We start from the raw sequence: 18,938 nt of genomic DNA on the forward strand, positions 1-18,938 counted from the left end.
ATACAGGAGTCTTGGTTTATTAGATGTTTGGTCAGGGACTTCATTCTAATAAAAATTGACTTTAGCATAACTAGCATATCTTACAAACAGTAGTGGTTCATTTCTTTTTGGAGGCAGATAATGTAGGTTCTGAGAGGTCCATTTGGAAATTCCTTCTTTTCTCAGAATAATAATGCATCTGAATGGATGAGCCATTGTCTCTACAGTAAGCATGCTGGCTTTGATGCTGAAGTACCTGAGTTTAGATCCAGAACAAACTCATTGCTGTGTGGCACTGGGCAATTTGCTGATTTTTTTTATTAGTATATCATAGTTGTACAGGGTGTTTTGTTGTGATATTTCCATATATGTGTAAAATGTACCCAGCTTATACTTATCCCCTCCATTATTCTCCCTCTTCCACCTCCCCCTTCTTAAAATGACTTAACCAGTTTAGAGTTCCATATTCATACATGTATAGAAAGTACATCGACCATGTTCACCCTCCTTTACCTTCTTCATTTACCCTCCCCCTCCCACTAGTACCTTCCCCCTAACATGACCTGTTTTACATCCCTGTCTTTCAGTGTTCAGAAGGGCTTTGCCTTCTTATTAAGTTGGTGATCTTCTTATAATTTCTGTCTCCTCATCTGTAAAATGTGGATCATGCTAGCTAGCACCTATCTTATGAGATGTATGGTTATCACTGTATCATGCTCAGCCCAGAGTTTGGTATATGTTAAGTATTCAATAAATGTTCACTACTGATATTCATTCACTATTTATCATAGTAAGTTATGGGTACAGAGTAATGCAATCTATGCATATTTGGATGGTTTATGAGTTGGATCAGAAAAGCCTGGGGATTAGATAGAACATTTTATGAAGCTGAACAGATATACCCCTCCCAAATTTGTCCTTACCTGTGTAGCTAATAAATGTATATTCTGTTTTCCATATCTGTATTTTACATAGTGTTTAACAAATTAATAACCTAATGCATTTTACATACACATTTATTTGTGTTCTTCCTTAATGAGTCCTGAGTTTCTATCTCTGGATGGACATATTCAGCAAGGAGCCCTGAAGTTTTCTTGCTTCCCCACCCTCTAAAAGGAAACAGAAAAAGACAATGTAAAATTTCACCAGCTAAGTTTTCTGGTGATAGAGGATAGCATTTCAGAGTTGTGTGTTCAACTCAGTTCAGCAGCATCGTTTGAGCAACCTTGAAAGGAACAGCTGCGATGATAGAGAGATTCAGAGAAGTTAGCGTACATGTACCTTGTATTGCTTCTCAGCCTTCTGGCTAAGATCAGGTGTAAATGCACCCTGATTTCTAGTGGATAGCTATGTAGTTGGGAGATCAGAACCATGTTAAGTATAATACATGGCAGGATATAAAAAGATATGAGGAGAAGTTCAAATGGGATACAAAGTAGAATGTCATTCTATTAGGGGAAGGATGCAAGACAGTCCAATGGAGGAAGGATATTTGAGTCCAGCATTGAAATGTATATAAATGAGTTGTGACAGAAAGAAAGGAGAGTGAAAGGATAAATATGAAGTAGCTCTGCCTTTAGAGGATGTAGTCTACTAGGACAGAAAACTGTGGACATTGAAAATAATAGTACAATGTGCAAGGGGCTGAGGTATCAAAGAAGAACAAAGACCACTAGTTGATTGGCATGATCAGGGGAGGTATCACAGGAAGATGACTGTAAAGTGAAACCTCAAAAGGTAAGAAGGAGCATGTATCTTCTGCTCTTTCCAGAAGTACCACTTTGTCTGCTGGATATTGCATTCACAGAGACATTGAAGTGTGAGAGGCTGCATCTCTAAGAAAGAGCTAGCAGTAAATTTACCTGTGCTACTGTAAATAATCCAGCAGAAGTAGCAATTTCTTATCGTAGATGTTGGGAATAGGACTGGAGTGGAAAGTACATGTAGGAGACAATGGGAATAGACAGATGTATGTGTGTATGTGTTGTTGTTGTTTGTAAGGAAGAATAGACATTAACCTAGTTAAAGGTAGTATTTTGCCACCACCTGCTTCTAAAAAGCTGAACAGGGAATCTTTCCTTAAATTCCTTTCCTTCCCTTTTGCAAGCAAAATTGTCAGAGATCCAGGTATCAGTGCCAGTGTTATTTTTATACATATGAATAAACTAGCAGACAGGGAAGAGATAAGGGTAGCCCTTATCTTAATGCTCTCTGTATTATGTTCTCTACATCAATGTTCTCTGTGGACAAAAATTTTACATAGAGCAGAAAAATTGCTTCTGTTGAACTGTATACTCTCTAGCCATCTTTTCATCTAAGCAGTATGCATAAAACCCCAATAAAATGCACCCAAGTTTCTTGTCTCAACTGCTTTATATAACTAGAAACATCAAGAACACAGCAAAAAGATACAACTAGAAGTTAGAAAAATGCACAAGAAGACCATAAAGGGGAGAATTGTAAAAACGTATGAACATATAAGTACTTGTTCTTTTCATTTAACAAAAAAAGATAGCTTTTTAAATGTGGAATAACAAAATCTGTAGAAAATGGCATAACAGAAATATCTTTATATCAAATTTGAATGACTATTCTTCATTCCAGTGTATAATCCCATGAGCTAATACTGAAAGTTAACCAAAAAACTCAGGGAGTCTAGGAAGCAGGGAGAATCTTGTTCAGCTCAGGATGTATCATAACTTCTGAGCAGGGCATTTAAATTACATGTTTAAACTGACAGCAAATATATCTCAGGGCAGAATCCTTAGAAGGCAGGAGACAATTTCCTGCAGCTCCACGTCATCGTTTGATGTAGATTACCTATTATATTCTCAAGGTTTTATGAAAAATGAATTTGGAGATATTTTCTTGACAGGGGTAGACTAATGGAATCTGGTGACTGTATTTAAAATGTGCTGGGGTTTGTTATAACATGGTAATAGAAATATCAATTGCACTGACAGGTTAAAAAAATCTGTCAATGAATGATAATGAAGTTATTTAAATGTCGACTCACTTGCAAACATTTTCCAAACCCTAAATTATTCTCACTGCTTTAACCTCATGCATCCTAAGTTATTAAGAAGCAGAATCTGTGCGGCAGCCAATGCACCCTTGGCTTTGGAAGCTATTTTTATGCCACCAAATGAATAAGGAGCAATGAAAGTGGCTGTTCTTAATGATTTTAGGAAAGAAACAAAACACAGATGCCACAGCTGCATGATTTAGAGGTGAGCACTGTTCTACTTTCAGGACATCTCATTGGTGTTGATTTGAATAACACCCAGATGCTTCCTGTCCTCAAACTTTATTCTGTCATCCAAGTCTTTGTTTTGTGACCTTCACAGTATGACAATATATGTCTACAATAAGCATCTTCCTTCTCAGGGGATTTGGTGTGAAAAAGTTCAGGTTATTGGTATACTCTCTAAAGCCATATTGAAGGAGCAGCTCAGCCCATCCCTGTCTCATAGTATGTCAATTAAGCTTTATGTATCTTTCATCCATTACGTGGAGAAGGCACCTGATATGTGCCAGCACTGGTCTGGGGACTGGAGACTTAGGGGTGAGCAAAAATATATATACTGACCTTGTAGCATTTAGTTCCAGGCAGAGGTCTTTTTATTTAGAAGTAGAGTGGTGAACTACTAGTTTCTGGTCTGGCATATAAAGGGCTTAGAAGTTGCCATTCCTTTCTAATAAAAAGTAAAAATCTGAATAAGCTGAAAAGTCAACAATTCTTTTGATATCCTTCAAAGAAGTGAGATCTCATGGCAAATGCTGCACCCAAGTTAGAGAGACAAACAAGCAGACACAGGGAATCACAGTTCATCAGAGTAGAAACCCACAATGAGAAATTTTCACAGAAAGCAGTGCTAAATTGTGAAAGTCTGAATCAAAGTTGACAAATTTCTGGACAATCAGTGTGGATAAATATGAGAATTAAAACTGAGTTATGGGGAGAAGGGAGGGTTATATTTTTGTGAGTTTTACCTCCAATGGCTCTAACATCTCTTCATAGTGAATATAAAAGAAAGATTCCCCCATACTTGTAAGAAGTGGAGGGAAAATAACCAACTTGAAATGTGTCAGAGCATTCTATTCTTTTTTTTGAAAAATCATTGCATATGTTTTTATTATTTGGATCAGTAATAATTTTAATTTTACCTCATAATTGGTCTCATTATGATATTTTTATATATGTGCAGTTTTCTTAACAAGACCTGATCTTAGGAGAAACTAGTGAAGCAGAACTAAACCTGCTGGGGATTTATGAGGGTCTGTCAAGTGACGGGAAGAAGAATACAAAACCATGAAACCCTCAAGTCGTGTATCTCACCTAAACAGGGGTAAGAAAACTGAGAAATGTTAGTAAAGTCCACAATACAGGGCATAGTCTCGCCAAATCCCGAGATCCAATCATAGCTTATCAAATGCCTGTCCTTTTCCACATTCCCACCTATTTGAGGCCTACTGACTACAGTTCCTTTCACTAGTACTTCATGTCAGCCTTGCAGGCATAGTAAGAGATACAAACAAAAAAAAGACAAAAACAAAGAACACCACAGTTGAAAAAACTAAATGAACACTACAGCCAGTGTCAGAGATAACAGGAACACTGGCGTTATAAGACTCATATGTTAAAATATGTAAATGTATATGTATACATGATTAATATTCTAAGAGCTTTAATGGAAAAAAGCAGACAGCAGGCAACAAGAGACAGATAATGCCAGCAAAGAGACTGAAATTCAGTAAAGAATCTTAAAAAAAACCCCAACTGCTTGAGATCTAAAACTGTAACAGAATGAAGATTGCCTTTGATGGACTCATTAATATACCAGACATGGCTGAGGAGAGTCTCTAGGCTTGCAGATATCTCAGTAGAAACTCCCAAAACTTAAGACTAAATGGAAAAATCAAGAGTAGAAAAAAAACAAAACCTTGACTGCGTAAGAACTGTAGGGCAACTAGGAACATATAACAAAGTGCCATGGGAATTCTAGAAGGAGAAGAAGGCGAGAAAGTAACAGAAAAACGTATCAAACAAAGACGATTGAGGCGTCTATAAATTAACATCAGATGTCAAACCACGAGTCCAAAATTTCACAGAACACCAAGCAGGATAAATTTAAAACAAATAAACAAAAACTGTACCAACTACATCATTTTCAAACTTTAGAAAGCCAAAGATGAGGAAAAAATGAGATAAAATTGAGATGAGGAAAACCTTACCTATAGAGGAACAAAGATAGTAATTACATCAACTTCTCAAATCCATGCAAGAAGAGAGTACAGAGAAATATTTATTATTTAGAGAGTAATACCAACAACTTTGATATCCGCCTACAAATTATCCTTTAAAAGTGAAGAAGAAACAAGGACTTTCTCAGACAAAAATTGATGGATTTGCTGCCAGTAGAACTGCCTTCAAAGAAATGTTAAGAGAATTTCTTCAGAAAGAAGGAAAATGGTATAGCTCAGAATCTCAGATCTACAGAAAGGAAGAGCATCCGAGAATAAATACGTGAAGGTACAATTTTCTATTTCTTAAATGATCTAACAGATATCAGTTTGTTCAAAATAATAATTACAGCAATATATTTGAGTATAGTTGCTTATCTGTGTGTGTGCAATTATGTATTAGTGAAGTGATATCAATGATATAAGGGATAAGAGAAGAATTAAGAGTATTTTCCTGTCATATAATAATTGTACTACTTATGAAGCAGTGTAGTGTTTTATTTGAAAATGAACTAGGATTAGTTGTCAATGTATATTTGAAAGTGGACTAGGATTAGTTGTCAACATATATTGAGAACTCTAAGTACAAAAATAAGAAATATAACTGATAGGCTAAGAAAGGAGAAAAATAAAATCATATAAATCACATGATAGAAAAATCATAAATCAAATGATAGAAAACATGGAAAGAGAATAGAAAATAAAAAACAATGGCAACAGATTAAAAACAGAAATAAATATAGCAGTTGTTAATTGAATTTTATAAAAAAATCACTTCACATGCTAATATTATGAATATGCCAATTAAAAAAGACTGTCAGAATGTATGGAAAAAAGCAAATCCCAACTACATTCTGTCTAGAAAACACTCAGTTCAAATATAAAAACATATAACAGATTAAAAGTAAACTTCCTTTCCTCCTAGATCCTTGGGAGAGTTTCTGCTTGTATCTCTCCTCAAATCTATTCTCACTGGCAGACCCTCTGTCCTTTCAATGTGTATAGGAAAAGCCAGGATTTGATCTGTGTGTTGTCCTTTAAGTGATTTCAATTCATACTCAATTTACTAAGAAATGTTAAGCTTGGTTTTCTGAATATACCTGCTTTTCTCCCTGTAGACTACATCTTGTAGCTTGTGATAGAAACACTGCAGTAAGTGGCTTCTGAGATCTTTGGCCTTAACTGCATTGGTTATCCTTTCTGGGCAGACTGTATTTACAACATTTGATTGGTATTAATGTTAATCTTACAAAAGAGCTTTGATCACATTGTAAGCACGCAAAAAAAGACTGACTTTTACTACTGTTAGATTGTTTAAGCATGACAGCCTATTCAGCAATGGAATTCAGGGAAGATTGCTATAGAAACAGAGTTTATAGTCTTCAGCTCCCCTATTCTGGTTCTTACTGTTAACTCTGATCTGAGTTTCACATAAAACTACTAGCACATTTGCCCCAAAATGTGATGGGCTAAATTCAGCCACATTAAAAAATGTTGTAATTGAATCATGAATGTCTTCTCAGCAAAACAAACTGAAGTAATTTTTTAATGATTAAGATTTTCCTTTTATTTTAGGAGGTAACACATATGTACAGGAAAGCAATGCAAGTCAACTCCCTGTATAGATATCTTTATCTCAACTAGCAAAAACCCTTGATCCTTCCTATTATTGCTTTTACTCTCTCTTCAACAAAACTAGAGATAAGGACAAAATAGTTTCTGCCTGGTAGCAAGGGGGTAGAGTGGAAGGGGGGGTAAGGGAGGGGCAGGGGGCAGGGGGGAGAAATGACCCAAACATTGTATGCACATATGAAGAAAAATAAAAAATAAAAGATTTTCCTTAAGGGTTCACATTATGGGTTTTAGTAAGTGTTGGGCAAAGAATACAAAAACTAATCAAGAGAAATGAGTTATAAAATGAAAATCAAAAACTGTCATTTATGGGTTGCTTATTATGTGACAGTCATTGTTCCAAGCACGTTTATGGATTAATTATTGACAAATGATTCTGTGCCTCTTTTGTACTTCATTTGCTCATGTAAGATTATAGTAGAGGAAATTCAATTGCATATTTTAGTCCTGCAGCTTCTTGTTGAAAGTAGTCATGTCCTACATTGATCTTTTTTTTTCAAGTGAAATAGGAGATTTTTTTCCATCTCAAGGAGACCATAAGCTCTTGGAAGGTAGGTGGGATGTTTCTGATGTGGCTTCTCCATTCCTCAGAGCAACTCAGCTCAGCTCCATGTATTTAGTGAATACTTAAATAAGGACAAGCTTTCCAATGTTCTAAAAGCCACAGCTTAAGAAACGCTTGTAGAAGCACAGAGGAAGGATTAAGGATCAAAATCAAAAGGGGCAGCTTTGATTTAATAACTTGCATATTTATTTTCCTGGAATGCTTACTTTCCTTATGCTTTCTGCTTCTTCTTCCATATTGTAAGTATTGACAGAAGTTCTGTTTTTTAATCTATAGATAAGCCAATCTGTGAACAAATACTGAAGATAAAAATGCTTGCTTCAGAACAGCTTTTAAAATGCTACAAATTCAATTAAACACCACATATTGCATCTTAAATATATTTATGCATGATACATATTTTTAAAATCCTTTTTTATTTTGTTTTTATTTTTTCTTTTTAGTAACAGTCACTTCATAGCATTATAAATATTATAAATAATATAGGCTGCCATTTGTTTTGGCAAATTTTGTTTTTAAAATATTTTTATTATTACCCTTTCCTTACAAAACTAATATTCTTGTCTTTCTTTTGCTTTTTTTTTGATCTTTGATATTGTGTTTCTAAAAGTGTGTTGTTCAGAACCCTAATCTCATTTGATAGTACTCAAGAATGGATTTTATAATTAAATATGTTTGGAAAATATTACCATATATATGTCAATATATATTCAAATAATATAATTTGAGAAAAAGTTATTAAAGTAAATGAATATTAAATTTTGTCTAATCAAGCAGTTCCCAATATTCTGACTTTGGAAAATAGCCCCTTCTTCCATACCTAGGGATGATATGCATATTTAACAACCAGTACCTAGGCTCACCAGTCAGCCTTCTGTTTGACCTATCTGTCACCTCTGTTCCTTCAGAACAAGAGACTACAGTTTCCACAGTTGGCCACATGGGGATAACCGGAAGCATGTGATCACTGCAAATTTGATGTACACCCAAAAAATTGCCTACCAGAGTATAGTGCAACCCTAACGTTACTGTCTTCCCAAACGTGAGTGCAGGCTGATTGGCACAGACACTGTCCAAATAGCAACTCTGCTGGTCTTGATGGTAGGACAAGTTTTTTGAGGACCTTCACTGTGTCAGTCCTAAATCTTTTGTTTGGCAGACTGTGAGGAATCCCAGTAGGTGTGCAGTGGAGAGGACATGGTGGTGAAGCTGGATAGTCAGTGACTATCTACCAGCTAATTTACAGACATGTAACATTTTCACTCTATACCACCATACCAGTGTATGCCAGCCAATTGTGAGTTCTAACCATGATATCTACCAACACTTTCATTCTAGTTGTGAGACATTCTGGGAAAACTGCCACTGCATACCATTTGGGTATATGAAAATGCATTGTTTTTTCTCTTTTCATCAATTTCTTATAAAAGTAATTATATTTAGACTTATAGCTTTAGTTGAATGGAGAATTACTAAATTTGGGTTGTTTTTGAATTTTGTAAAAATAAGACTTTAGAGATGGGGACAAAAAATAATGACAGATAATCAAAGGAAATGTACCAATGAAGAAGTAATGTTATAATAAGAGCAAAGTATCCAATAATATAGCATAAACTCTGGAAAATATCAATAAAGTAACTGTGAGTCATTCACTTCATTATCATCTTGCCACATTGGAACTGAACATATGCATATAAACAAGTGTGTGCACATACACACATACACAATGAGAATGATTTCCTATAGAATATTTACAGACTAACCCTCATTTGCCTTTCTAGGGTATAAGTTTTAGTGGGTTTTCTTTTTGGTGGGACTGGGATTTGAACTCAGGGTTCATGTTTGCAAAGCAGGCAGTTTACTACTTGAACCACACCTCCACCCAAGGGTATATTTTAAGTAAAAGCATTCACTGAGTAACCAGAGATCATGTTCCTAGAAATTATAAGAAACTCATGGTTATGTCCATTTTAACCTGGCTCCTACTTCTTAGCCTCCTTTCCCATTCTATAGAAAATTTGAAACATTCTCTCATCTCTAATGAAGTCCTACTATTTTCACATGTCACTAATCAAAGTTTATTAATGTAGCAGCATTAACACATTTCATCTGTCTCCCACCAACCCAGAGGTAGATTTCCCATCTGCTATTTTCTTCTTGAACTTTTAAGTAGTGTTCAAATAATAAATAGAAAAAAAACCCTATACAATAAAAGAAGCTAGAAAAATAGCTATTTTTTTGGAGCAAAGCAAGCTCTAGTAGAAAGAGAATGCTGGCTCAGGAAAACTAATACACAGTGGAAAAAGCCAAATATGAAGAGTGGACTGAGTGAGGAAAAAAATTAGATAATTCTTAGAAAGTAGCAGGAAATTTCTTCACATTCACTGTGAATTTGAGGGGAAAAAACATGGATATGGGAGCAGGGTTTTAAGAAGTTTTGCTATGGTTTGTGAATAGGATCTGTGAAAGAGTTCTGGAAGGTTGATACAATAGTCTTGACTGTCAAGCCAATGTTTGTACGATTGTGGCAGTGCAGACACTGGTCCTAAAGAAATCTAATTATACAACTCCTTCACACAAGGTAACTTCTAGTCTATGAGGCTCTTCCTGCTTCCCTTTTCTAAACTCCTCTCTATTGGCAAGGTTCATAATCCTTTCAAGACATTTTATATAATTCTCAATTCTTTAATAATTTACAAATCTAAGTCCTAAAATATTGTTTTAGTATTTACCATTTGTGCATAATGCTTTTGATCGAATATTCTGACTTCTGTGTAGATTTCTTTCTCCAGAGCCTGGTCCAGAGTAGGATCTTAATAAATGGTAGTGGAGTGGTTTAGTCTTTATGTCCTGTCAGACTTTGTAAGTTTTATCATTATCAGACTGGGATTTTGGTTCAAGTGGTAGAGCACTTGCATAGCATGAATGAGAACCTGGGTTTGATACCCAGCACAAAAAAAAGAAAGAAATGCGTTAATAAGATTTTCTATTTCTTGCTTTTCTGATTAAACCAACTTTGCTTTCTGAGTATTGTCGGTTATACCTCTATCATTGTATCTAGCATAGCACAACAATTTGTTTGTATTTGTGTCTCTCAGATAAAGCAGTTAGATACATGAGAAGAGGTCCTGAGTATTACATCCTGGCACTGAGCACAGAACCTGGCACATTTTTGGAGCTCCTCATATGTGGGTGATAGAATGAATTTCATTGGAAGCCTCCTCTGTGAAAAAAAGAGCCTGACAGGAAATTTTTAGCTATCTTCTTTAAATTTAAAAAAAAAAGCTGAGGTAAAGGAAAACAACCGATACCTAGGTCAAATTCTAGTTGGCCTATTTTTCAACTCTTTGAACAGAGTACTAAGGTTCTGTCAATCACTTTCTTCCAAACACAGATAATATCCCCTGCTGTACATGGTTGCACGATGAAAGTAAAACTTCATAAAGAACATGATTAAAACCTGTTTATTTAATCTGATCTAATAAGTTATTGACCAGTGGTTAAATAATGATAGAGAATCTGTCAGAAAGATAACATTAGTGCCAAGAAGATCCGTCCACCTGACTCTGGACTGCTTAACACTAGAAAAGGCCATGGAGATGATTATGAAATTTCACTTGCTATGAAGACATTTTCTTGATCTTAAATAATAAGAAAAGACTGAATGACCTTTGAAGGGACTAACTGACTGTATATTCCATGACTCATGAATGAAAACACAATTTGTAGATAAATCAAGAGAACTTGCTTTTACACTGTGCCCAAGATAAAGCAAAAGTTTAGAAATGTTATATCTAACTAAAAACTCTTTTATTTCTTTGGTCAATTCAAGGTACACCCTCATCTCTTCATCTTTTTAAATTAATCATGTTGTTTATGCAAAGTGCATACATTAAGGAGCAGTAGAGAGAGGGAGTTTTAATTTTTACCAATTCAATTTAAATGCAAATGTTAACCACTGACATGATGCTACTGTGTACATAATTAAGCATCATTATATACTAGATGAATCATTTAGAAACCTCCAGAGAGCCATTCTAGTATGTAAAACATGCATTATACTGACAAGCAGCCAAATGACATATACTCTGTCCTCATTAAAGCTTCTTTTGAATTATAGGTCAACCGATTATGGGACAACCTATGAGAAGCTGAATGATAAAGTCGGTTTGAAGACCATTTTGAGCTATCTCTATGTGTGTCCTACCAACAAACGTAAGGTAAGAAATGTATATTCAGTATTGTACCGCTTCATGATGTAACTTCTGTCTTAGTTGGCTAACCTCCTGTGCTACCTAAAAATCCATTACAGTTAAGCTGGGATAAGAGATGTAAAGAAGAGTTGATGGGTGTTAAAGTGGTGAAATGTCTGACACATCATAATTTTCAGATCAGTATCTGTGAATGCAGGGGCACAGGAGTAGGTGCATCATTACCATTTTGGAAAGGCAATTGTAAAGAATGAGTCTCACTGAGTGTATGCTGCTGCTTATTTTGTAAAAGCTCTGACAGTCAGTCACAGGAATTAAAATAAACCTTGACAAGACAGAAGAAAGATGGGCTTTCATCCGATGCCCCTGCTTTCCCTTGACATGGAATAAATAGATAAATTAGAATTTAAGTGAATGTATTGTCCTACAACAGGCAGAGAGTTTGTTCAGACAGAACAATAAGGTCAGAATGGAGGCACTGCATTTGACAGAAGAGTGTAGTTTAGAAAAATTGGTGAGGTCAGCCTCTCTTGATCATGGATCTTATCTACAAGGAGTCTTGGATATATCATAAATAATACTTTTATTTTGCAGATGAGAAAACGGGTTGGGAGAAAAGAAATAGTTTGTCTCCATTGCAGGGTTATAGGTGCTATTGGGACTAGAATTCAGGTTTCTTCCTTAGTGATCTTAAATTTTCTACCATAGTATTCCTCTCCTGCTAAGAGGGACTATCTACTCCTCAGGGATGCTTTTTTCTCAAAAAGAAAAGGTTTGTTTTTAAGTGAGAATGAAAAAGTCTCAAGAGGAGAGTACTGTGACATCCATACATTTGTTTTTATAAATTTGCATTACCAAGTTCTGGATTTTGACATATAACATTCAAAAATCACATTTATTGCCTAGACTAATAGTATCCATTGGGAAAACAAAAAGTGTTGCTCATTATTACATCATACCCTGTACTCACTCTGTTATCATGATATCACAGATATGTATGACCTCATCTCAGATTTGTCATTAGATACTGTTAGAGACCTTGAGTAGCTATTGCATTTTGTTTTCTGGACTGTGGAAGGTACCTGAGACTATCTCTCAAGCAATCATCCCAAACTCTGACTGCAAATCAAAAGCATTAAGTGGTCCTCAAATGTGCCAGCCTTGGTCCCACCTCTGTGACTATAGATTAGGGCTCAGGTAATGGTGTCTTGAGAATATTACTCAGATATTTCTTATGTATCTATAGTTGTGAACAAGTGATATAAAGTTTTATGTTCTCTCTGCTCTACACATTTCAAGTTCTTCAGTAGACACAACATAACTTAATAGTTGAGCACAGAACTTAATTTAGGTGACTTGAGTTAAAACTTATCTAGGCTAATTACCAAATGCATAACTACAGTGATTTACTTGATATCTTCAAGCACAGTGTCCTCAAATTTAAAATAGGATAATTATAGTACCTACCTCATGAGGGACATTTCAAGTGCTTCGCCAGAACAGTAAAGACTTAATCAGTGTTTTCTCTTCACGTTATTCTCCTTTCTTTTCATCCTACTCCTCCTGCTTCATATAATTATCGGAAGTAATAGTAGTGATTATCCCTATAAATAGCAGTATCCAATAGAACTTTCTGTGATGAGAGAAATGTTCTTTCAAACTGTCCAATACTCTAGACATTAAAAACTTGTGCCTGTTGAGTATTTGAAATAAGGCTAGTGTAACTGAGTAACTGAATTTTAAAGTTCACTTAATTTAATTAATTGAAATTTATATAGCCACACATGACTAATAGCCACAGTATCAAACAGCCCTATAATGTCAACTCCACAGACTTAGAGCTACATCCTGAATATTCTTTACTGGCTAGTTACTGGTCCATCAATAATAATTACATTTCAATAATTTTGATCAGTCGCATACAGCCTCAAATTGTGGAACTGAGCTTAAATTCTTTATTTTTATAATGAGATTTAGTTGTTTGTTAGCTTTGAATTGATTCTTGTAATCTCTATTGATTTTTCCTCTAGTTCACATTTTTAGTAAATTTAATTTAACAATCAACAAACTGTATGCTAGGCAAGGTGCTTTGCCCCTTGAGATAGAAAGAGAATTAAGCCAGAATCCCACCCTTCAAGATTTTATATCCTAGTAGCAATTGCAATATCTGTAATCTTCTAATTAAAGATTCTTGAACTAAGATTCAGAAAGACGGTTCCTTTGAATCTGTTTTCACATACCAGTTGACTTTGTGAGTCGTTTACATTTGTAAAGTGTTACAGGCAAGACAAAAGGATTTACATCCAGGAAGGAAATCCTGTAGAATGGCTATACTACAGTGACAGCCTCTATTGTATTGATGCTGCTGAAGAGGACATGATTTAAAAAAAAATGAGGCCAAATATTGAATGTCATGCTAGGTTTTACTACAGCTGCACAGTATGTGATGATAATACCCAAACCAAGACTGCAAGGAGCTGGATTTGCATGTGACTCTTAAGAATGAAGGCAGGCTAGAAGTAGGAAAAGTTTGGGGCTCATGTAGGTTGCCTGGAGATGGCCCAGACCACTGTCACCTGGCTGGGAACCACCTATGTCCCTCCCCACTGGTTCATTATTGTGTGGGAATCCCCTGGTCTGCCCTCCTATTGGTAAGTGTAGGGTTTAAAAGCACTTGAAGAGCAAAAACACGCTTTTTCCACCTGCAGACTGTATCCCCTTTGTATTTCCTTTCCTAACTTTTAATAAACTTCGTTTACACCCAGTATTCTGCTTGCATTCTTCTGTTTGAAGCGCAAGAACCAAGCTCTTCTAAGAACAACAATTGCCTACAACACTTAGGTCTAGGTACCACTCCTAGGATGGGAAGGAAAGCTTAGAGGAGACTTAAGAGAGTCCTACAGTGGAATCTACTCACTTCAATGTGCTAATACCGATCAGGCTGCAAGAGTAGTTGTAGTTATATGGAGGATTTTAAAAAGGGCATTTGGCCCTGGGCATTTAGCTGATTTGAATTAAGTAAGACTTGGCAGATCCTAGTTCCAAAAAAGGAAATGTCATTGTTTGTGACTAAGAGAACAGCTTTCTCTGGGCCTGTTCCTTTCCAGATGCTGAGGTGGTTCTGAGCTGTTTAAATCATATTGTTTGAGTGAACCTAAACCAAGGGGTTTTCTCCTCTACAGATAAATGACGCCTTCAGGGTCACTTTCTGAGATGCTGATAGATTTAAGATATATTGGAGGACAATGAAGCTCTTTACAATGCTACAAAAATCAATGAAGTTGACATAGCAGTATATTTGTGTACAGTTTTTCTACTTATGAGGTAGATTTATCACCATGAAACATGTGCCTCCCCTCACCAATAGGACATATTTAAACCAAAGAGATAGTACTGCAAAACATTTTAAAGTGTGAATATATTTTCCCCAATCAATAGGAGTCTATCTAAAAATTAAAAGAAAAAAAAACAGAAAAGAAGGTGTAGAAGAAAGAATTATCAGGCCCTCTTAATTACACAGGACAAAGGCACTCAAGTTCACTTTAGTTCTCCTAGGATATCTACTATACCTCAATAAAAATGGGTAGCATCCTATAAAGGGTTGTATTAATTCTTTCAAGTCTCTAGGGTGCTATGTAGCAAGTTAACATCTTTTGTACCAGGTATTTCTCTTTGCTTTTCACATCAGTGGGAGCGACTGGATTAACACTGACAATACCCACATAACTATCTGTGTTCCCAGAAACTTGTTTGTCTTCATGTTCTTGTGGCTATTTTAAGCTGTTTGTAAGGACAAGCTCAGTTCTTTAATCATTAGGTTTCCAACAGGGGGTGTCATGCCCTGGCTTTTCAGGCAGCTTATTAAGGGTGTTACTGGGATCAGAGTCCAGAATAAAACAAGCCCTTATTTACAGTTTAAATGGATGAGCATCCAGTGGTCATTTGCAAGCCTGCTTTAAATTACAAGAGCTTTCCTTGGATGGGGCTGATACAGTAAAGACTATCACCTCATACTTTTGTCAGTCTAGAAAATTTGGCTAAGAGACATAGAAAGCCTGCTCCTAATTACTATCCTAGCTCATTCATCCTTTCTTACAGAAGGAATCTTGTACCTGGCCTCTGATAGATAAGGTAGTCTCAAAAGAGCAAAGCTGAGTGGATCCTACTGCCCCAGGAAAGTCAGGTTAGTTATCTGTCACCATGTCTATGAGTGAGAATACTTCCTCTGACTTATGAGAAATCCTGAGGTTTGTTTGTGTCTGCAGAGGCATACTAGCTACATACATACAGTCCCCTATGAGAAAACATGATTTAACTCATACCTAAAAAGAGCCAACTGTGATGCAGAGAGTGAGGAGGAACACTAACATAAATGTAGCAAAGAAAAAACCTCAGTCTACTCTTAAATTGTCTTCAAGTTTATTTGTATTCTGCCTAAAAAGGAAACGTCTTTTTATTCTGAGTGCCTGTCGGCAATAACTGTCCCATCACTCCCACCCCAACTTTGCTGTTCTGCCTTCACAAGGTGTTGTATTAAATCTTCAAGAATTTGAGCATATAAAACCACATGTGGAGTTCATCCAGGAAGAAAAGCAAAAAAAAAATTTTTTTTTACTTCCAATAGCCAATTCATTTAGTTGTTATATTCTTATGGTCTCTGTACACTATGTTCTCACCAAAGAAAAAAACCTAGACAGTATTCACTTTTTGCATTTCTTGTGCCCCTTTTGTATCTCTCCTCTCTCATTTCTATGTTATCACTTCTTAATTAATATGATTCCTGCTGAGAAAGTCTTCTAAGGCTTTCATCCTATAAATAGGACCCTTGCTTCACAGAACACATTGATCATTCTTGCAGATCTCTTGGTACCTGCCAGCGTTGAACACTGTTTGCATTTTCTCCAGATGTTTAGGTTTTAATTACCACACTGTATGTGACACTTTCTAAATAAGTGCTTGATTATTGACTCTCTTTCTCTTTTTATCTTGGACATACTTAATTCTCGTTATTTATTTGGATGGCCTATATACCAAGTATGACTTTGGAAATAGGAAAGAGGTAAGGTATGTAAGGTCTGCCAACTTCTATTTGAAGGAATTTTGGAGTCTTTGATCCTAAAAGATCCTAAAAGAAGAAGTGGATTTTCAAATTCTACTCACTCATTTAACAGCTATGAACTGAAACACTTGCCTGAAGTTATGTGCAACTAGTGAAAGAAGAGCAAATATTTTGAGACCTTGAGAGAAAAACTTAAGTGCCACTTCTTGTATGAGGTCATACTATACTGTTCTTTTGAGTATATCTGATCTCTTCTTGAGAATACAAGATCTTAAATGGAATAAAACACCTCAATCAGCTCTTGTCGCCTTGAACATGCTGAGCACAGGATTTTGGCATATGTAGTAGGTGCCCAACAAATAACTGAGTATTTGAATTGTACATAAGTTGGGTTTTGGACTCCCAGACTGGGAATTGGAAAAGAAGGTGCCATGTGGAACCAGCTTTGACTCATTAATATTTCTTTCAAGTGAATAAACAAGAACAGTAAAGAATCCCCATAGGTTTTAGTCATTTCTAGGCCGTAATGTATAATTGTATCTTTTCTAACTCAGAAGAACATGATTAATATTTAAAATTCCAGGGACTGTGCATAGCACTCACTCATTTGACATACTCTACAGAGGCCAAGGGGAACTGGTGTATTGTATAATACATCAAAGGGGATGCATGACATTTCCCTTGGCGAGCACGCAACACTTGCTCATTCCACCTAACTCTTTTATCTGTCCCTTTGTACACAAGATCATCCGTTTGCCTCTAATCTTTTAAAAAGGATGTATGTTTCATTCATACAGAAGTGCCATGCATGAACTCAAAGACAGAGTGGAAGTGGCATTTTCCAAACTTCAATGAAAGTGACTTTTTTAAAAAAGTGAACAAATGCTTGCTATCCTATGCTTGACCTGGGCAACCACAGCTAAAGGAAAAAAATCATCTTTTTTGATCCTTTTTGATATAGCTGAGTATTTAGACTGTTCGGTCCATTGAGCATTTTAAAGTTTTTTTCCTGAGTATTAAAAATATAACATCCAAGAAAGCATGCCACATTTATATATTTTCTGAGGATGATTTTTCCAATAGTTATCTAAGCCTCTGAGTTTCAAAGGATCTACAAAATAGTGACAGTGTTCTGTTTGAAGTAGGGGCAGAGTGCCAGGAGCAGTGTCCCCTAGACACTAGCCTTGTCACCCCAAAGTGGCCCTGGGGAACCCTCTGGCATTCCTGGGCTCTACAGAGCACAGTTGGCAGAAAAACAGATTGATCTACGATACTCTCCTGACTCTGTACCTGAAAGAGTCATGTGCCCTATATTATTTTACATAAGTCAAAGAACTTATGATAACATTCATAAAGAAATGTGAATAAAACAATACTTTTCAATTTCAGCACAATGTTTTATTTTATGTAGTTGCTTTTTAGTGGGTATTTGCTCTAAAACATGTCATATGCTTATTCAGATTTAGGCAATAAATTGCAGTCAATGCATGGATTTTAAACACATTTTTCTCTTCCTTCCATCTGTCTCTACTCCCATCACCTAATTAGCCTGACTTCACAGAACTCATCAGACAAACTAGCATTAAGTAGTATTTAGTACTTGTTTGTTGGAAGTTTCTTGGATAATTAGCATCATATTTCTTGTTGTTGATTTATAAGGAATTATGTCTTTCAAATGTAATAAATAGATAATACATTAAATATGAATCATGAATCAGTGATTTTAAAAAATAACTAATTTATATCTGTACGAGGAACAAGTTTATGGATTATTAAGTTTAAAACACAGAATTTTAGTTCCCACATTTATGTTTTAAAGAAAAAGATTAGGTAGCTAGCTAGATTTAAAAAAAAATAGAAAGAAAGGTGATAGGTCCACAAAATAATCCTTCCTGAGTTTAGATAACTTTTTTATCAAAAAATTAGAACTCTATATTTTTGTTTTATACACTTTTAACAAATGAAATTAATCAAGATAGAGATAGCTTAGATTAGTCTCCAAATATTGTAAATTAAGTTTATCTAGAAGCTTCATGTTTTATATTGCTGACTGGTTTTCAGAAGACAGGTTGCCCCTGTGGTCAGGTGTTCACAAATCCTCATATATGAAAGGATATCTCTCAGAACCTGACTATTTTTCAAATATATATAATAGACTCTGCTTAACTTTTTTGTGAACCAGACTTTTTTTTTCTATTATTTCTCTACTTTCCCACTTATTTATTTTTGCCTCATCATCTGTCCTTAT

The 18,938-nt window shown here is 35.6% G+C and overlaps 1 protein-coding gene across 5 annotated transcripts in view; it reads left to right on the forward strand.

Annotated features, from left to right (window-relative positions):
- The window catches only part of Sorcs1 (sortilin related VPS10 domain containing receptor 1), a 484,666-nt gene that overhangs the window by 238,821 nt on the left and 226,907 nt on the right, over window positions 1-18,938 (forward strand). For all 5 annotated transcript variants that reach the window (XM_074078345.1, XM_074078344.1, XM_074078347.1 and 2 more), the window contains exon 3: window positions 11,541-11,640. In XM_074078345.1, the coding sequence (XP_073934446.1) occupies window positions 11,541-11,640 (100 nt within the window). The remainder of the gene's footprint in view (window positions 1-11,540; window positions 11,641-18,938) is intronic.

This window comes from Castor canadensis, chromosome 7, assembly GCF_047511655.1.
Source record: "Castor canadensis chromosome 7, mCasCan1.hap1v2, whole genome shotgun sequence".
Classification (NCBI taxonomy): Eukaryota; Metazoa; Chordata; class Mammalia; order Rodentia; family Castoridae; genus Castor; species Castor canadensis.